This window comes from Tachyglossus aculeatus, chromosome 22 (assembly GCF_015852505.1).
Source record: "Tachyglossus aculeatus isolate mTacAcu1 chromosome 22, mTacAcu1.pri, whole genome shotgun sequence".
NCBI classification, from domain to species: domain Eukaryota; kingdom Metazoa; phylum Chordata; class Mammalia; order Monotremata; family Tachyglossidae; genus Tachyglossus; species Tachyglossus aculeatus.
The window spans coordinates 28,374,878-28,395,969 of NC_052087.1; the positions used below are offsets into that span (position 1 = coordinate 28,374,878).

General features: G+C 41.3%; 1 protein-coding gene across 7 annotated transcripts in view; it reads right to left on the reverse strand.

The window, feature by feature from the left end:
* The window catches only part of PHF21A (PHD finger protein 21A), a 230,196-nt gene that overhangs the window by 190,468 nt on the left and 18,636 nt on the right, over positions 1-21,092 (reverse strand). For all 7 annotated transcript variants that reach the window (XM_038764899.1, XM_038764902.1, XM_038764897.1 and 4 more), the window contains exons 2-3: positions 8,931-8,972; positions 1,623-1,767 (exon numbers count right to left, since the gene is read on the reverse strand). In XM_038764899.1, the coding sequence (XP_038620827.1) occupies positions 1,623-1,676 (54 nt within the window). In that variant the 5' untranslated portion in view covers positions 1,677-1,767; positions 8,931-8,972. The remainder of the gene's footprint in view (positions 1-1,622; positions 1,768-8,930; positions 8,973-21,092) is intronic.

Genomic DNA, 21,092 nt, shown 5'->3' on the forward strand with positions numbered 1-21,092 from the left:
ACAATATTTTTCTATCTTCTTTTCTATAAAGGGGTGCCAGTGCTTGCAAATCTGTGATGGGAGTTCACTAATTTTGGATGACATCATGCTGTGGCACTGGGGTGGGAGCTGAGGCAATTGGTTTTCTTTCTCCACTAGCTGCTATCCTCCAGACATTTCAACTTAACTTCAGATGCCTCTTTCGGGTTCAAATCTATTCAGTGACAAGATGGAGGCAGCACATTACCTGGACAATTATGGGGTACACTCACTGGAGCTGTTCAGGTCTGAATAATGACGACAAAGCAAGCCAAGCGTCCTCCAAGTTCTGACCACGGAGGGTTGCCTTGGCAAATGTCTGCAGCCTGGCACAATAATAATAATAATAATAATAATAATAATAATAATAATAATGGCATTTATTAAGTGCTTACAACGTGCAAAGCACTCTTCTAAGCACTGGGGTGGTTACAACGTGATCAGATTGTCCCTCGTGGGGCTCACAGTCTTAATCCCTATTTTACAGATGAGGTAACTGAGGCACAGAGAAGTTAAGTGACTTGCCCGAAGTCACACAGCTGACAACTGGTGGAGCCGGGATTTGAACCCATGACTTCTAACTCCAAAGCTGGTGCTCTTTCCTACTGAGCCACACTGCTTCTCTTGTCAGCTGTGTGACCTGTATGCATCCTAGAGTAAACCTGGATCTGTGACCTTTGGGCATTTGAAAGTCACCTCAAAGCGCGCGCGCACACACACACACATATAGCTATGAGGTATACCAATTGGTATAATTGCCAATTATTTATTTATATTGTCTTTCTCCCCCTCTAGACTGTAAACTTATTGAGGACAAGGGACCGTGTCTGCCAACTCCGTTGCACCCTCCTAAGCGCTTAGTACAGTGCTCTGCACATAGTAAGTGCTCAATAAACATCACTGATGATGATGATAAAATCCAGAATAAAATCCCCATCACAGGGATGGAGAAACAACACACTTCATTCTGAGGTAGGACGGGATTTAAGGTAAAACAGCAAATGGCCTAAAGGGTTTTAGATAAATTCTTCTTCTACTCCTTCCCCTATAACCCACCAAAATACTATGTAAATAGGTGACACACTGTCCTTCCATGTACCCTTTATTGTCACTGTCAGAGGTAGAACACTGGCCTAGATAGATCATTTGTCTAATTAGCTATGACACGTCCATTAAAAAGAAAAAATCCTTCCCTCCATAAAATTAAGAATTTTGAAAACCCAACTCCAAGTCATTTGCTATACACCATATGAAACTGGAGTTAAGCATGTTTTCCAAGTCAGCTTTAAACACACACTCTTCCTTATACTGAGTCCTTCAGAAACACATCCCATCTATTGCCTATTACCCTCTTTAGCAGTAACTTCAGCTCCTGTTTTTTACAGTGTTTTATTACTCAAAGTGAGTTCCATATTACAGGAGTATTAAAGTTAAAAACTCTTCTTGACAGAGGGATGACAGGATTCACATTCAATATCTAATTGTTTTACCTTTATTGTAAAAGAAAGATGAGTTCTAGATATGAGATTACCTGATAGAACTGACCTGGTAGAACTTGTGCAGCCATATCCGGAGGAGTAAGCCACTCAAATAATGTAACTTACCTGGTGAACTTGAATTTCCACTTTGAGGGCCTCCTGTAGAGTCTGCAACTCCATCCTCTACCTTCTCCACTTTTTTCTAGGTGTCTTCACTAATTCCACAGTTCCTTTACGCTCTGTTTAGAATAATAAACTCTTCTCGCTTCGCCTGTGTGGGACACAAAGTGTTTCCATTATAGTTACCTGTAGAAAATTGTTTATATGGTAGAGTTTCTTACAGAATACAAAAACTGAAAATGTTCATTAGAATGGTATTAATTTTCATACGTAAAAGTATGACAATATAATGCCAATTAAATGCTTCCCAAAGAAATTATTCTTCATAATTCTCCTGCAATACTAGCTTGAAAAATGTATAGCTACCTTTCAATCTGCAGGCAGTCCACTACCAATTAATGGTATTGAATCAGTCAGTGGTATTTATTGAGGGGAGGATACTGTACTAAGCGCTTGGGAGAGAACAAAACAATACAGTTGGTAGACAAGAGTCCTGTCAGTCAATCCATCAATCACATTTATTATCGCTTTCTCTGTGCTGAGCACTGTACTAAGCACTTGGAAGAGTACAAACCACAGAATTGGTAGACACATTGCCTGCCCACAACAAGCTCACAGTCTTGAAGGGTAGACAGATATTAATATAAATGAATTACAGATCTGTACGTAAGTGTTGTGGGACTGAGGAGTTGGGGTGAAGGAAGGGAGCAAATCACAGCAGTGCAGAAGAGAGTGGGAAATGAGGAAATGACGGCTTAGTTGGGGAAGGTCTCTTGGAGGAGGTGTGCCTTCAAAAAGGCTTTGAAGGAGTTTACAATCTAGTGGGGGAGAGAAATTAAAATAAATTACAAAGGAAAACAGCATAAGAGTATGTACATAAGTGCTGTGGCACTAGGGAGGAGTGAGTATCAAAGTGCTTAAGGGTGATAATAACAACAACAATAATGGCATTTGTTAAGCATTTACTATGTTCAAAGCACTGTTCTAAGCGCTGGGGAGGATATAAGGTGATCATATAAGGATAATTATAAGGACATAAGGTGATGTGGGGCTGGGCTGGGGAAAGAATCAAAGGGCTTAAGGGGCACAGACCCAAGTGTGTAAAGCGATGCAGAAAGGAGGGTGAATTGTATGAGAAATGAGGGGATGATTAGGGAAGGCCTCTTGGAGGAGGCATGATTTAACTAAGGTTTGAAGGTAGGGAGAGTGGTGATCTGTTAATATGCAGGGGAAAGGAATTCCAGTCAGGAGGGAGAATGCAAGCATGGGATTGTCTCGAGACAGATGAGACTGAGGCCTAGCGAGCAAGCTGGCGTTGGAGGAGCAAAGTGTGCTGATGGAGTGTTTTAAAAGTGTCTTTTTGATGCGGAGACTTCTGAAGCATGGAGAGATATGGGTGGAACTTTTTTTTTTTTTTTTTTACCAGCGTGAAGTATGGACTGGAGTGGGGTGAAACTGAAGGCAGGGAGGTCAATATAATGTATACAGTATTTGAAAACTTAAATAGCCAAGAAATGGAAAACAAAAGGATGGGTCGTATCTTGAACGCGCCCACACTATTCATAACAGGTTCACGGAAAAGCAACATGGCTTAGTGGAGAGAGCATGGGCCTGGGATTCAGAGGACCTGGGTTCTAACAATTGGCTCCATCACTTGTCTGCTGTGTAACTTTGGGAAAGTCACAACTTCTCTGTGCCTCAGTTTCCTCATCTGTAGGAAACTCATCCATAGAATCTTCGGCGTAGACTGTAAGTCCCATCTAGACAGGGACTATGTTTAACCTTACTCTCTTGTATCTACCCCAGTGCTTACTACAGTGCATGGCACACAGTAACTGCTTAACCAATACCACCGTTATCATTATTCTTTTTTTATCATTTTTATTACTTTACAATACTATAAGGCTTAACACTGCTGAAATATAATTACCCCTTTCCATTTTTTAAAGGGAAACAGTCTTTTGAATATAGTACCAAATTTTTCATAATTCAACTGGACATTAAATTGGAAAAGAAGTGTGGCTAAGGGAAAAGAGCATGGGCTTTGGAGTCAGAGGTCATGAATTCAAATCCCGGCTCCACCAACTGTCAGCTGTGTGACTTTGGGCAAGTCATTTAATTTCTCTGTGCCTCTGTTACTTCATCTGACTGTGAGCCCCCCACGGGACAACCTGATCACCTTGTATCCTCCCCAGCACGTAGAACAGTGCTTTGCACATAGCAAGCGCTTAAGTGCCATCATTACTATTATTACTGTGCCTCCATTACCTCATCTGTAAAATGAGGATTAAAACTGTGAGCCCCCAATGGGACAACCTGATCACCTTGTAACCTCCCCAGTACTTAGAACAGTGCTCTGCGCATAGTAAGCACTTAAATACCATTATTATTATTATTATTATTATTATTAATAAATACTCCATTGTCTGAAGGGTCACTTGTTCCCTTAATTCATGGATCTGAGGGTTGGTGTGTTTCCTTTATTGTAGTGGCTAGTAGAGGTTCTTTTATAAAGAGATGCATTTGGATACAACTTCCAAAAGATTTCAAAATTGATTTAAATTTCCTCTCCTGGTCGGGTCTTAGAAATTCCCGTTTAAGGCAGTTATTCAGTTGTTTTCCGAATCAAAAGAATTACAAAAATGAATCCAGAGGTCCTCCCCTGAACCTAGCTCATATAACCTAATTCTAGTAATACTCATTTTCCTTAGAGCCTGTTTTTAGACTTTTGCCTTTGAACAAGGCCCAAATTAGGCACCATTTCATCCAAAATTATTTCCGAAAATTTTAAAGTGATTTCTACAACTTTAATGAAAGTCCCCTCAAGTGTACTATTCATTCTTCACGAGCACTATGATTTTATTAATATTACTGCTTAATCGCTGTAAACTACCAGTGCACAGGAACCAATGATACTCCTCCTAGGGCTTACAAAGTAGGTTAAACAGCTTCAAAACTAATTGAAAGGGGGATAAATCTCAGAGGTGCAAAGTTCCTTAGCATTTATATTTGTGGGGGCAGGGAGAAATATATCATACCATGGAACTGTCATTGACAGCTTCAGGGAAGTAAGATGTTTTGAGAAGAGATTTGAAAGAGGAGAGCTGTGACTTGGTGCCGAACTGTGATTTCCAAGCACTTAGTACAGTGCTCTGCATACAGTAAGCGCTCAATAAATACGACTGAACAAATGAAAGAATGAAGAAAAGGAAAATGCTCTGTTGAAAGTAATATGAAAGGGGAAAAATCGAACAGTGCCACACTGATACTTAGAATAATTCAATCCCCTATTATTTTCCTTAAATCTGTGGAATTGTTATAACAAACACAGAGACACACACTCTCCAACTGGGAGGCTATTATTATTAGGAGGCCATTGACTGGCAGATAATTTTTTTCTTTCAACAAATAAACAAACGTTACCCATACAAAGTGTACACTTAAGAGTGTGGCTTTAATTTTTTTTAAATACTAACAGAGCTTACACTACCAGCATTGTGTCTTGTGTTATTTGGAAAGTAGTACTTTAATTAGGTCTATTTGATTTTATTTTCTCAAAAACCCAGGTCTCGGTTTTCTCTTACAAGAAAAACCACCTTGGAAGTTTAACCAAAAGTGGTGTCAAGATTTTATTTTTGGCCTGACCAGTTTCCAGCCTGCAGCTGAAAAAAGAGACAAACTTAAAAATCAAGGGGTTTTGCTCTCTCTTTAGTAGCAGGTAAGATTATTACAAGTTAGTGAACTACCATCTCAATATTGCAAAGCCCTGGAAATGGAAAATACTGTTTTAAAGGTGGAGAAAGCATCAGAAAATTCCACGGTGTCAAATGCAACGCTCAGGAACCGAAGAAATAAAATCAGGTTCAACGTGGAGGTTCTAAATGTCATATAATAAGAGTTCTAGCACGATAAAGTCTACAACTCCTGCTAACGAAGAGCTGACAGCTTTTACTAACTGTCAGACTGCTGCCTGCTTATTAGAGAGACGCACAAAGGGATGGGACTTTATTTGGCAAATGCTGTAAATGCCAATTACTCGTCTGATTTCAAAACAAATATAAGGGGTTAAAAAAGCCACTCTATAGCAATACTACAATTTAGGAGACAAATGAGAGGCTCTCTTTAAACTCTTCTTCCTTCAAGAACAAATGCTCAGCAGTTTCTTTCTGGGCAGCAATTTCAGTGCATTGGTCTGTCTGAACAAAGTAATTCATCCACGTTTTACTTATGCAAAAATGAGGCAGCACATATTGAGCGCTTTTAAAAGAAAATTTTTGTATGCTTAGATAGCTCAGGCAGCCTTCATTTTAAAACTTTCTTGGCCAGGACAAAGTCTAACATAAAACGCACTCTTGGCTAAATTTGTAAAAGCTGCTTTAAGGTTATAAGCCTTTCCAACAGGAATCCTGTTTGGACCAAGTTGAGAATTTTGAAGGAAACAAGCAGCTACTGCAAGGTGAACCGCGGCAGGGTCACGGAGCGTAAACCAGGTGCTCTGTTCAAGGCGTGTTTTTAAAGACGGCCCACATATTAATGCTTGCAGCAGATACCAATAGCCTGAATCAGCTGGCACTAGAGTCTTGCAGGGGTGGGATGAAGCGTAGGCCAGCTGCACAACCCTGTCTGGGCCTCACCCATCGGCTACAACCTCAGCTCCCGGGCTCACTTTTAGGTAGGGGTGAAAATCGCCCACGCGGAATACTGGGATTTATTTCCTACTGGGCAGAGCAGGGCAGCCTACCCCCACTGGCCTGGAAGGGGGTTCAGGTGGGTAGAAGTCCAAAATTTGTGGGGAGTGGATTGCCGGGGCATGAGCTAGATCAGAATATCGGGTCCGAGCAGTTTGGTTAGGACCCTCTAGACACTGAGCTCATTGTGGGCAGCAATGTGTCTGTTTGTTGTTAATATTGTACTCTCCCAAGTGCTTCGTAAAGTGCTTTGCACACAGTAAGCGCTCGATAAATGCGACTGATTGACCCTACTCGGTTCCTCACCGCTGGACAGGGACTACCCCTTATAAGAAAGTTTTCTCAACTTGAACTTAATTTTTCTTTAAATAAAAAAACCTCAAATGCATTGCCATTTTACGCAAAATTCTCCTTCCTCTAGGAATACTAACACGGAATAAAAATACTCCAGACATTTAGTAGTCTCCTGAACCCCCTAGTGTCCTCATATTCCTTATCTCTTGTCCCCTGATGACCTTGCCAACTCTTTTGTTGAAAAATTGGAAACCACTGGCTCCCAACTGCCTAAGCTCAGAGCCCCTCTCTTACCTTCCTGACTCACTGACATCTCTTAACCCTTTCACTCAGACTTCCATTCATTCATTCAATGGTATTTATTAAGCACTTACTGTGTGGAGAGCACTGCACAGAGCACTGGGGAAGTACAAATTGGCAACATATAGCGATGGTCCCTACCCAACAATGGGCTCACAGTCTAGAAAGGGGAGACAGACAACACCACAAAACAAGTAGGTGTCAATACCATGTCCCAGACATCAATCAATCAATTGTATTTCGTGAGCACTTACTGTATGCACAGCACTGAACTTGGCACTTGGGACAGCACAATGTAACAGAGTTGGTAGAGGCATTTCTCAAGAGGAGATTTTCTACCCACTTCCAAAATCTAGCCCCTCTACCTGTGCCTCTGACCCCATCCCCTCTTAACATCTTAAAACACTTGCTCTCTTTCTTCTTCCCTCTCTTACTGCCATCTTCAAACCCTCCACTCTCTAATAGCACCTTCTGTTCTCCTTTCAAACTTGCAAAAGAAATCCAATACCACACGAGGCCAATGCAACAGTAAGGTTAATCTAAATGCTCAAGTGCCAGGAAATTCAAAGTCAAGGTTCCTACCATTTCAGAAAACCAACAATATTGACAATCATTCAACTGTATTTACTGAGCACTTACTAGGTGCACAGCACTGTTCTATGTGCTTGAGAGAGTACAATACAATATAATTAGCAGACCCATTCCCTGCCCATAACAAGCTCACAGTCCACAGGGGACAAACATTAAGGCTCTCACACTGAATAGCAAATTAACACAAATCATAAAGAGAACCTTAACTTTTGAACTTCTTGACACCTCAACTTCAATGCTGAACTAGGATGATTTCGGCAGCAAAGACTTCACATTTAACAAGTTATCGAATGCAACAGCATATCAGCCCAAGCGTATTATCAAAAGCCCAAGTTCATTCATTCATTCAATTATATTTACTGAAGGCTTACTGTGCGCAGAGCACTGTACTAAGCGCTTGATAAAGTAAGTACACTACAGCAATTAAGACAGACAATCCCTGCCCACAACGAGCTCACGGTCTAGACTGGGGGAAACATGTTTCCATACAAATAAACAGACATCAATATAAATAAATAAAGTCACAGATATATACATTAGTGTTCCGAGGTGGGGAGGGAAGAGTAATTAATAATGGCATTTATTAAGCGCTTACTATGTGCAAGGCACTGTTCTAAGGATAAAAGGGGCAAGTCAGGGTGACACAGAGGGAGTGGTAGATGAGGAAAAGTGGGGCTTAGCCTGGGAAGACCTCTTGGAGATGTGCCTCCAGTAAGACTTTGAAGGAGGGAGAGTAACTGTCTGGCAGATTTGAGGAGGGAGGACATTCCAGGCCAGAGATAGGACGTGGGCCAGGAGTCGGCGGGGAGACATGCGAGATCGAGGCACAATGAGAAGGTTAGCACCAATCAACAATCGTATTTATTGAGCACTTACTGTGTACAGAGCACTGTACTAAGCGCTTGGGAAGTACAAGTTGGCAACATATAGAGACAGTCCCTACCCAACAGTGGGCTCAGAGGAGCGAAGTGTGCGGGCTGGGTTGTAGGAGGAGAGAAGCGAGGTGAGGTAGGAGGGGGCAAGGCGATGAGAGTGCTTTAAAGCCAGTGGCGAGGAGTTTTTGTTTGACACGGAGGCGGATACGCAAACCACTGGAGATTTTTGAGATGGGGGTGGCAAGTACTGAACATTTCTGTAGAAAGATAATCAGGGCAGCAGAGTGAAGTATGGACAGGAGTGAGGAGAGGCAGGAGGTTGGGAGGTCAGAAAGGAGCCTGACGCAGTAATCTAAGCGGGATAGGATGAATGACTGTATTAATGTGGTAGCAGTTTGGATGGAGAGGAAATTGAGATATGGCTATATAAAATTAGGGAAGACCTCACTTTTACTCAGTGGAAACAGCAGAACTTTGTTTATGGGAGAGAACTATTTTCAAAAATACTTGAACATCTTGAATGATTACCCATCTAGCTTCAGGACTGCCTAGTAAAAAGTACTTACCAGGTTTTGGAAAACTGGCTCTCCTTCAGCTCTCTAGCTCCCCTGCAACAAAAGAGGGAAACAAAGAATTAGATGACAGCACAGATTTGCTCACGATATGAAATCAAAAGGAGTTTGGGGATTGGAGAGCTGCACCAGATTTAAGGAAGTAGGGGGAAAAAATACCACACAACCTTAAAAGTCATGAAGAGATAACAAAGTTACACAGCTTCACATACAGCAAGGAAGGAAACTCAAGGGAACTCTTAGCTTGGCTGTGTTCCAGCTCAACACGAGAGATCTACAGTTAAGGAGACACCTTATCTAAATGGAAAACCCACCTAACCCAGCCGTGCGCCATCTCTGACACCCGGCCTTCAATGTTTTTTTTTTTTTGTTTCATAGAGAGCAGATTAAGCCGATATCAGATTAGGAACTCTGGACCTCCTCTGCCCCCCTCTTATGGGATTCCTCTCCTCCACTGGGTTAAACAGGAAAGTTGAAACATATATGAGATTAATGAGTTGAATCTAAATAATAAGAATTTAACTTCACCTTAACTGTATATAATTATGTATATTTAAATACATTAATTTCATGGTCGTTGGTACTCATTCTCTTCATTTTACAGAGTGGGAAAACTCACATACAAAGAGATGGTTAGTTGAAAATAACAGGACTTATCAATGAAAGTAAATTTCTCAACACTTTCCTTCCTGCTCTTTAGATTGGCCCACTTTCCTTATAAAATGGGTGTTTTTCATGATGATCAAACCTTAACCAATTTTTGGCATTTTGTTGGATCCATTACGGATTTTACCCACATTGATTTGTAGGACCAGAGAAGGCCTCCTTTTTTAGGACAGTGGGCATACTCTAACTTTTCCTGAGTCTCATGTATTCGCTCTAACAACTTTTTTCCTATCGTACAAAATGCATTATTTATTTTGGAGTAGAGTCTTTCAGAATTATAAGTGAGCTTTATCATGAACAAGTTTAAAGATGACAAATAATGCTGTATTTGGATAAATCATTTACTCACAATTTTCAAAAGTACAGTCAATTCTCCTAACAGTGCAGGGATTGCATTCCTGAAGAATCCCATGTTAAGAAACACTTGCATTTTTGCTTGAAACCACACACCTGTGCACAAGTTCTATCCAGCCACACACTGCATTTAATATGAACAAGCACTTGTGGAGGAAGGATGTTGTCTAATCCTGCCTTCACTTTTGCTAATTAAAATATAGAACGAAAATGTGCACTCTAGCACAAATGAATGCACTTCTGCTCCCTCCTACAATACTGCAGTTCTCACTATCGATACAATGTATTCTATCAAGGTTTCACCTGTACTTTAGAATTTTCCTCAATTATTCTAAATTCTCCTTTATCTTTTCCTTCTAAGAAGTTATAGTGTAGAAATTTCTCTTTCTTTCCATTCCTCAACTGGTGTTATGCATTGCTCTTCTCTGTTTTTCCAACCTTTGAGCAATCTTGACAAGCGGCAATTATTTGAATGTTAAATATTAAACAGCTCTATGTCGTGAGCTCCTTGAAGGCAGGCTCTGTCTTCAATTCAATTTTCTTTATACACTCCCAAATACCTCAAATATTGCTGTAAACACCATGGGAGCCAAATAAATGTTATTAATGAGCTATCCCTTCTCTCTCCTCTACACAAGCTAATACTGGTCTTCCTCTAATCTACTTCTCCCCTGGTTAACATGACAAATTTGTAATACATGTCACACCTTGTGATATTTTCAACGTCAGACATTTCACAGAATCCTGCTCCCTCTATCCTCCAGACTTTTCATCTAAGTTTGGTCATTTAAGAGCATATTGGACCAATAAAAAAATTAAAATATCCAGCCTTTCAGCAGGAAGCATTAATTCCCAGAAAGCATTCAACTGACACTCCTATCACTTTAGCATTTCCATTCTTTATCATGAGCAGCTTTACAATCTCTCAGCTCTCCCCCTCCTCCAGTGATATCATTTTAATCACCACAAGGAGAATGATTTATTCCAGCAGGTGGAAAATTATGTTATGATAACTGCAAAACTATGGTGCTTATTAAAGGGAACAGTTCTGGATAGCACAAAATAAAGAGCCTGAACAGCTAACTTGTACCTAAACAGCTAACACCAAAGGAGTAAGTTTCATTTACAGACAATTCTCCTCCAAACATAGGAGACAGTAGTAACATGGGTAACAGAAATCCTCAGAAAAATTGAAAAACCTCTTTTAAGTTTGAAACTCTTTCCCCACTGAACGTTTGAATAGACATGCTAAAAATAGGAATATATTTTAGGTCCATCCCCTTTTATTTCCCATTCACTATCTGATCACCTGCAAATCAGTAGTGAAATAGCCTACAGGTGGGCAGGTGAAGAGATGCATTTAGTTTTTCAAAAGAGAAAAAACTTGCTGTAGATAAAAAATTGGAGGACAATCATCTTTCAGTAAACCACAAAACCGATACACTCCTAGTTGGGGATTAAATAAATTACAGAAAACATTTTAATGAAATAAAAACTGATTATAACTAAGGACCAAAATGAGAAAAGGAGGGTTTTGATTAAAGTCACATTTGGACAAATATTTCCCATTACAAAAATCACTTTCTCAGTCTCTAAACAAATATGATTCTGTTAATCAAAAATTCTGGCTCCCTGGACAGTGTACCTTAATAGCCATGAAACTTTATGCAAATGAAGGAGGGCCTGGAAAGAAACAGGAGGGGCTAAACTAGTAGTAGTAAGCGCTTAATAAATGCCACTATACAGTAGGAACAGGAGCAGGACAAGTTGTAGAGCTGCCCCAGATTCAGCCTGAGGAAGTGGTACTGCAGTAATGGCCTTGTGGAAAAGAGCACAGATCTGGAGGTCAAATGATGGGAGTTTTAAACCTGGTTCCTCCACGTGCCTGTTGTGTGACCTTAGCCAAGTCACTTAACTTCTCTGTGCCTCAGTTTCTTCACCTATAAAATGGGGGTTCAGACCCCGTTCTTCTTCCTACTTCAATTGCGAGCCCTAGGTCGACCTAATTTGTGCGTGCCCCAGCACTTAGAATGGGGCTTGACACATGGTAAGTGCTTAACAAATACGATCATTATTATTATAATTTATTGAGGGTCAATTTGGAGCAAAACACTGTATTAGGCACTAGAAAAGGACAAAATAACTGACATGTTTCAAGCCCACAAATAGCTTACACTCTAACGGAGAATAAGCCAAACCCTCCTCTGCCTAATGACTCTCTCATACTGCTCTAGGATAAGGCCCTAAATAGGGCCAGGTGACTGACAATGAGAGACAGTCCTCCCCAATCAATCAATCAATCGTATTTATTGAGCGCTTACTGTGTGCAGAGCACTGTGCTAAGCGCTTGGGAAGTACAAGTCGGCAACATATAGAGACAGTCCCTACCCAACAGCGGGACTGCCCCCTGCACAATTATCCCTGGCAGGGTGCAACTAACCTCACGCAGAAACCCCCAAGTTGGGAGAGGAGGCATTTAAGGAAAGGAAATTCTACCCTAAGTTCCTTAGAATGACCCCCTCACTGCCTCCCCAACTTTTTCCAGCACGACTTGAAAGAAACTCAGGCTCTTGAGGGCCCTGACTCCTTACACCGTCCTCGAAAATTCTGCTCACCAGGAAGCCAGGGTTCCCTCAACCTGGGGCTTGAGACAACTTAACTGTTCAGTGGGCTTACGGATGGGATCAACAGTATTTACTGAGAGCCTTCAGGTTGTAGAGCTAGGTGCTTGGAGAGTACAATAGTCATGATTCCTGCCTTCAAGAAGCTTATCATCCAGCAAGGGATGCAAGCACTACCATAAATTACAGATAAGAAAAAAGGGGATTCGTACCTGGGTTAGGGCTTATGGAAAATCGGACATTTATGATAGATACAAAAGTGCGATGGGAGGTTGTGAGTATTTAAGTGCTTTAAGTGGAACAGAAGTGCTGAACAGGCAGTAGAAGGGATAGAAGCAGGAAATATTCATTCAATTGTATTTATTGAGCGCTTACTGTGTGCTAAGCATTGTACTAAGCGTTTGATTACATTAGAAACTGATTGGAGAAGGGGTCCTGGAGGAATTGGGTTTTCTAGAGGCTTTGGAAAACAGGGAGAGAAGTGGTCTCACAAATTTAAAGGGGGAGGGAGTTCCAGACAATGAAGAGGGCACGGAAAAGAGGCACACAGAGTAGGCCAGCCTAGTGTGAGCTGGGGTGTAGTGGGAGAAAAGATTGGAGCAATAAAAGGATGAGAATTGATTTGCGCCCCTTAAAGTCAAGTCTGGAGTTTCTGCTTGGTGCATAGAGGAATAGATAATCATTGGAGGTCTGGGGAAGTGGGGAGGCATGCATAATGTTGTTTTAGAAAAACAACCCAACTGGCAAAGTATGGATTGTAGAGCAGAGAGAATGAGGGCAGCGAGACCAGTGAGGAGGCTGATGCAGAGCTGAGTCTGGATATGATAAGCACCTGGATCAGCTTAGTGGTTGTATGGGAAAAGAAGGGGAAAGATCCTACACAGGATGACTGGGAGGAGGGAGAAGAGGAAATCCAGGAACCCCCAGATGGTAACGAGCAAGTAAAAATTTGAGGATGGAGGTGGATTATGAGAGAAGAGGGCAGCGGTGGTATCTGCCCAGCACACTCTACTGCCAACACTGAGTGAGACTCAAAGATGGTGCCCTTGCCCAGGTACAGTAATACTGATAAGGCAAAAAAAAAAAAAAAATAAAGGACTCAAGCCATCTAAATTCAAATAACTGAATTTTGATGATCAAGATGAAGCTTCAAAAGAACACCCGCTATGCTATAATTCCTAACATTCTACGTAAAAATCTACTACTACAACCCTACGTGGCTCAATGGAAAGAGCCCAGGCTTTGGAGTCAGACGTCATGGGTTCAAACCCCAGCTCGACCAATCGTCAGCTGTGTGACTTTGGGCAAGTCACTTAACTTCTCTGTGCCTCAGTTACCTCATCTGTAAAATGGGGATTAAGACTGTGAGCCCCCCAAGGGACAACCTGATCACCTTGTATCCACCCCAGGGCTTAGAACAGTGCTTTGCACAGAGTAAGCGCTTAATAAATGCCATTATTACTTATTGTTATTATTACAACCGATTACAACCCAGTCCACGCACTACACTCCTCTAATGCCAAACTCTCAATGTTCCTCGACCTCGTCTATCTTGCCGCCAACCTCTCACCCTCGTCCTGCCTCTGGCTTGGAATGACCTCCCTCTTCATATCCGACAGACATATTTCCCCCCTCCCCCAAAGTCTTTTTGAAGGCATATCTCCTCCAAGAGGCCTTCCCTGATTAAGTGCTCTTTTCCTTTTCTTGCATTCCCTTCTGCATCACCCTGATTTGCACCTTTTATTTATCCCCTGCCCAATCCCACAGCACTTATGTATGTATCTGTAATTTCTTTATTTATATTAATCTGTCTCCCCCTCTAGACTGTAAACGCACTGTGGGAAGGGAATATGTCTGTTATATTGTACTCTCCCAAGAGCTTAGCACAGCACTCAATAAATATGATTAACCAACAGGAAAGCAAGTAAAGGAGCCTAAAGCACCAACAGATTCTTGAAAAATGCAGGCGATCAAGTCGACAGGTTAGGAAAAATCCAAACTCATCATTTCCATAATGTTATGATCTCATTATCCACAGCAGGGACAAAAGTTTCTGGATGCTTTTATTTTGGGGGAAAGGAAAAAAGAGGAGAATCTTGCTTCTCACTGCCAAGGCAGGCTAAAAAGCCTTATCTGAAAGCTTATCCAGATCCCAGAACTGGAAATGTTTCACAAGTCTAGTCAACTTCACAACAAACAACTTAATTACAGGCAAGAATAGGTAAAGCATTCCCTATCCCACAGCAACTCAACTCCTCTTTAAATAACTAAATCAGGAACTTCAAGACCAAAGCTCTTGCCACCACCACCATCAACAAAAAAATCCAAGGCCCCACAAACAGTTATGGTCCTTATCTCACTCCATGAGTAGGGATTTAAGCAAGTGCCTCTCATTAACACTAATGGGAATTCTGGGTGTAAGCTACAGCCCACTGGGGATATGGATCAATGCCCAGGACTGCATTTGTGGAAACCTTTCCTATTTTATTGAAACTTCTGGGAGTTGTGCTCCTAGCAATGGGAAAATAAACTCAAATTCCTCTGTCTCTAATGCACATAGATAATTCAAACTATGCCACTAAGGAAGGTCACCGATAAACACCAAGTTTAGAAATAAACAAGAAGCAGTTCCATCCTCACAAAACAAAGGTTTAAAACACCCAGAAAAAGCAGCGTAAGAAAGAAGTAGTGATACTTTAGAGATAAAGAGAGGTGCACATGCACATACCCACTGGAAAAAAAAAATCAATAAAAGAGTAAACCTCACTACCTTGGAGCTCAGTAAACGTAGCTGTTGCTAGGACCAGTCCCAAAATCACAAAATACAAAATCACCTCGCTTTGCCAGAACCACAAATACACTACATTCACTTTCTTTACATTCAAGGCAAGCAGGAAAAGATAATCCTGCACCAATGACAGCCTAAAATACTTTCAGATACCAGCCACAGGCCAGGACTTGGGTTCTAATCCCAACTCGGCCACGTCTGCTGTGTGATCTTGAGCAACTCATTTCTCTTTTCTGTGCCTCGGTTACCTCATCTGTAAAATGGGGGTTAAAACTTTGAGACCCGTGTGGGACAGGGACTATGTCCAGCCTGATTTGCTTGTACTCACCCCAAGCGCTCAGTACAGTGCCTGGCACAGAGAATGCACTTAAATACCACAATTATTAATTATTAACAGGCTGTTAAGGACAACCAAATTCTAACTAAATAAAAATGACAGTGCCTTCTGTTTTACATCTGGCTTTACTTCTCACATAGATCACTATTGCACTCAGCAGGTACGAAAATGAGCCATCACTTTTTGGCTTATAGAAAAAATGAATGTAAACAAGCATACACAAAGAAACACACAAAGCCCACATGTGCAAATACACACACACAGAGACGCACACACACACTTTCCCGTCCCTGAAGAGACTTTAGAAATACAAATGCTTTGTTTCAGGCCTTCAAAACTCCTAAGAATTGGTCTGTCATACTTCTAAAACTGAAAGGTGGGAAAAGTCAAAAATCTTATTATACTCACATTTTAAAAACCAAAAGATGCACAATTTCCTTTGGCTCATTAAGGATTCTTAACCACTTTATCTTTAAATGAGTAAGAAAAATTCAGGGTGACCCCTACTTCCCCTTCCCTCTGAAAGTCATAATCCTCTCTGTCTCCAACTGCACAGATTTAACTCCACTCCACAGCACCAATGGAAAAAAAAAAAAGATAAAGCCTTAAAAACAAAAGTATTTCCATATTTTCCCACATTAAAACAACCTGCAGAATGAATCATATTGATGTTTTATTACCACCACTATCCCTAATGAACTTTATACACTGAAGCGCTTGTGTACAGAGTGAAGCATCTCTGATACACTGCGGACTCAACTTCCAGGATGAAAAACAGACCAGTCTAAATACACTGATAAGTGATCCTAAAACTTGCGAAAAAGGCAACACAGACCCCAATGAGGATTTGTTTGATGGATGTTAATGTTAGTCTTTTCAAACCAAAATATGTTCTGTTATAGAAGGCTGAAATCAGGGCTTCCATTAACCTTGTAAAAAAAAAAAAATCCCATGAGTCTTGATTTTTTTTCCTAAGACTCTTCATCAGAGCAGCAGGGGGTCCCATTAGGCACCCTATTTTACTTCCACCTTATAAATAACGTTAGCTGTTCGCTATTTCCATGGAAACCAAGTACAGTAAAGCCCACTTACATGAATACCGGTTAAAGGAATAAGTTCGATTTCTTTTCTTTTGGAAAAGATTGTGCTGCTCCAAATTCTCTCTACTGGGGAGCACTACAAAGTCATAGGAAGTGATATTTTTCAAATAGATATCTTTTGTGAAGAGGAAGTTTATTAAAGGACTTGTTAAATAAGTACGCTGTCGGGACACTCAACTAAATACAGTACTGTATTCCAAACAGCAACACAACATTAAGTTACGTTCTCAGTGGGATATGCAGGGGTTTAGTTGCACGACTCCCACTGATGAAGCTTCCCCATGCACTGGGGTGGAATAATTACCCCTGAGGGTCTAATTTACACTAATAAAAGCCAAGAAATTCAGAGTTAAGGCTACCGTCACCCAGTTGTGGCTAAATAACATACAGGTCCTACTAGAGCAGGGAGGCTGGAAAAAGCTGGAAAGCATTCTTCATTTTCTCTTATTCCCTGAACTTCCAAGAAGAATAAGAGAGAAAGTAGAGAACTTAGTTCCTTGGTTTTGTATTTTTTTTGGGGGGGTCGATTTTTGGGTTAATATCTACGCATAAAAGTTTCTTTTAACACTCCAAATTTTCTCACTTTAAGTCCAAACTCTTACTGGCTAATATTTGTGGTACTTATGTTTTAATGTTAATGAAAAGAAATACCCCATATATTCATTAAGACATGTGAGGCTATAAAAAGGAGGTATTTAAAACAAAATTCCATTATTACCAAAACCGACTTCATGACTACCAAAGTTTTTCCAAGTTTTTTTAAAAAATCTGATTGCAAAAAAAGCATTTAGGAAAAGAGTTAGTTGAAAATAGACCAGGATCAATCCTCAAGTTCTCATTCAAACCATTTACCTAGATGGGAAATAAGTCTACTTACTAGACTGTAAGCTTGCTGTGGGCTGGAAATGTGTCTGTTTACTGTTATATTGTACTCTCCCAAGCTCCTAGTACAGTGCTCTGCACACACAAAGCACTCAATACAACTGAGTGAATATTAATATTAATAATAATAATTGTGTCAGCTGTTCAGTGTTTACTATGTGTCAAGTAGCTTGCTAAATACAAGCAGTCAAGTCATTCATTCATTCATTTAATAGTATTTATTGAGCACTTATTGTGTGCAGAGCACTGTACTAAGCACTTGGGAAGTACAAGTTGGCAACATATAGAGAAGGTCTCTACCCAACAACAGGCTCACAGTCATTCATTCAATCATATTTATTGAGCGCTTACTGTGTGCAAAGCACAGTACTAAGCACTTGGGAAGTATAAGTTGGCAACATATAGAGACGGTCCCTACCCAACAGTGGGCTCACAGTCTAGAAGGGGGAGATAGAGAACAAAACAAAACATATTCACAAAAATAAAATAAATAGAATAAATATGTACAAATAAAATAGAGTAATAAATATGTACAAACATATATACATATATACAGGTGCTGTGGGGAGGGGATGGAGGGGGAGAGGAAGGAGGGGGCTCAGTCTGGGAAGGCCTCCTGGAGAAGGTGAGCTCTCAGTAGGGCTTTGAAGGGAGGAAGAGGGCTAGTTTGGTGGATGTGTGGAGGGAGGGCATTCCAGGCCAGGGGAAGGACGTGGGCCGGGGGTCGATGGCAGGACGGGTGAGAACGAGGTACGGTGAGGAGGTCAGCGGCAGAGGATGCAGGCTGGGCTGTAGAAGGGGAGAAGGGAGGTGAGGTAGGAGGAGGCGAGGTGATGGACAGCCTTGAAGCCGAGAGTGAGGAGTTTTTGCTTAATTCGTAGGTTGACAGGCGGCCACTGGAGATTTTTGAGGTCAGACATAGTCCCTGTCCCACACGTAAGTAGAAGGGAAAACAGGTATTACTGACCCTTCATCATACCGATGAGGAAACTGAGGCACAGAGAAGTTAAGTGACTTTCCTAAGGTCACACAGCAGGCAAGTGACACAGCCTAGATTACAACCCAGGCTTTTTGCTTCCAGCTTCCTGCTCTTTCCATCAGGCCATGCTGCTTCACATGACACATGGCACTCTATTAATGGCCTAGGTAGAAGTTTCTGGTCGGCAGCGCCTCGCAACAAATCCAACAGAGTGGGCAGTACAGAAATGGAAATGCTGGTAATTCCAGAGGAGTGGAAACTAAAACCACTCATTCTGGGGGAAGGAGCCTCTCCAGAATTCCAGGGTGCCCATCCATAATACCAAAATGCAACCTGCTGTACAGCTCCCAGAGTTAGACTGGCAGCCCCATGTGGGACAGGGATTGTGCCCAATCTGATTATCGCAAATCTATAGGACATGCTCAGTGCGTCCTAAATGCTTAATAATAATGATGATGATGATGATGGCATGTTAAGCACTTACTATGTGTCCACCATTGTTCTAAGCACTGAGGTAGACAAAAGCTTATCAGGTTTGGCACAGTCCCTGTCCCATATAGGGCTCACAGTTTTAATCCCCATTTTACAGATGAAGTAACTGAGGCACTGAGAAATGAAGTGACTTGCCTAAGGTAACACAGATCACTAGAGAAGCAGTGTGGCTCAGTGAAAAGAGCCCAGGCTTTGGAGTCAGAGGTCATGGGTTCAAATCCCGGCTCTGCCAACTGTCAGCTGTGTGACTTTGGGCAAGTCACTTAACTTCTCCGTGCCTCAGTTACCTCATCTGTAAAATAGGGATGAAAACTGTGAGCCCCCTGTGGGACAACCTGATCATCTTGTAACCTCCCCCAGAGCTTAGAACAGTGCTTGGCACATAGTAAGCGCTTAACAAATACTATTATTATTATTATTATTATTATTATTATTATTATTATTATCATTATTAAGTGGCAGAGCTGGAATTAGAAACCAGGTCCTTTTGGCTCCCAGGCTCGTGTTCTATCCACTGGGTCATCCTGCTTCCCCTTAACAAATACCACAAACAAATACTACAGAAAATTATACCTTTTCTGATCCGTAGGACAAATGGCCTCAAGAACAGACCCTTAGAACTTTTTACTAGCATTATATAATCATCATTAACATCATCATCATCATGGTATTTTAATTATTATAATAATAATGGCATTTATTAAGCACTTACTACGTGCAAAGCACTGTTCTAAGCGCTGGGGAGGTTACAAGGAGATCAGGTTGTCCCACGGGGAGACTCACAGTCCTAATCCTCATTTTCCAGATGAGGTAACTGAGGCCTAGAGAAGATAAGTGACTTGCCCAAAGTCACACAGCAGACAAGTGGCGGAGCTGGGATTTGAACCCATGACCTCTGACTCCAAAGCCTGGGCTCTTTCCACTGAGCCTACACTGCTTACTATGGGCCAAGCCCTGTGCTAACAAAATTAATTTTCTCACCTAGTTTCACATCCACTGAACACCATCAATTATTGCAACTGTTTAGGAAAAGAGTTTAAATTTAAGCCCCCTAAACAGCACGTTTGGAAATCACAAAGCAGTATGTCCCAAATACATTCACCCAAGGCAAATCTTATTTTTCTGCAGAACCTAGAAAGTAGGTTAAGCAGTAGCCTGCAAGTTTAAGAGTTTAAAGTTTACATCCTAGTTCTGGCACTGACTGGCTATGTTACCCACCTGGAAACAAGTCTCAGTTTCCTTACCAGCAAAATGGGAAAGATTGTTATTTCCCTCTCCTGGGGGCTTTTGAAGAAAAACTGAGTGTAAAGCATTTTTGAAAATATAAATTGCTTCTCTAAGTGTGCTGGAATATTACAAAGAAGCAAGTAATTAGTATCAGTATCGACTCAAGACTTCAAAAATTTCTCCATTATTCAGTTATGAAGGGGAAAAAAACTAGCCCTATCTCTTTCTGAATCAGGATATTTTCTGCAGGATCAGCAAAAGCAAACTCCATCTCCCCTTGGCCACCAAATCCACAGGGTTGCAATTCACAGCAGAAGTGGGGTAAACTGATGAAGCTTATTACTCCCTTATGTCTACTCCTTCTGGCTGGAGCTTTATATATTTATATTCATGTCTGCTTCCCCTGCTAGACTGTAAGCTCATTGTGGGAAGGGAACGTGTCTACCGTATCTGCTATTTCACTCTCCTAAGCACTTAGTACAGTATTCTGGGCACAATAAGGGCTCAATAAAGTCCACTCATGATAAAGAATAACTTCCGCCAAACCAGACCAATGACAACAGATATCACAGTCGGCTCTCCTAAAACACAGGGGTTACAATCTTCTGACTTGGCAAGGCGTTCTGTCCAGATACGTAATGCCAAAATGATTCCTAATTCCCCAACATCTACCCAAAACACAGGTTGAAAGAACGCATCTTACGAGAACT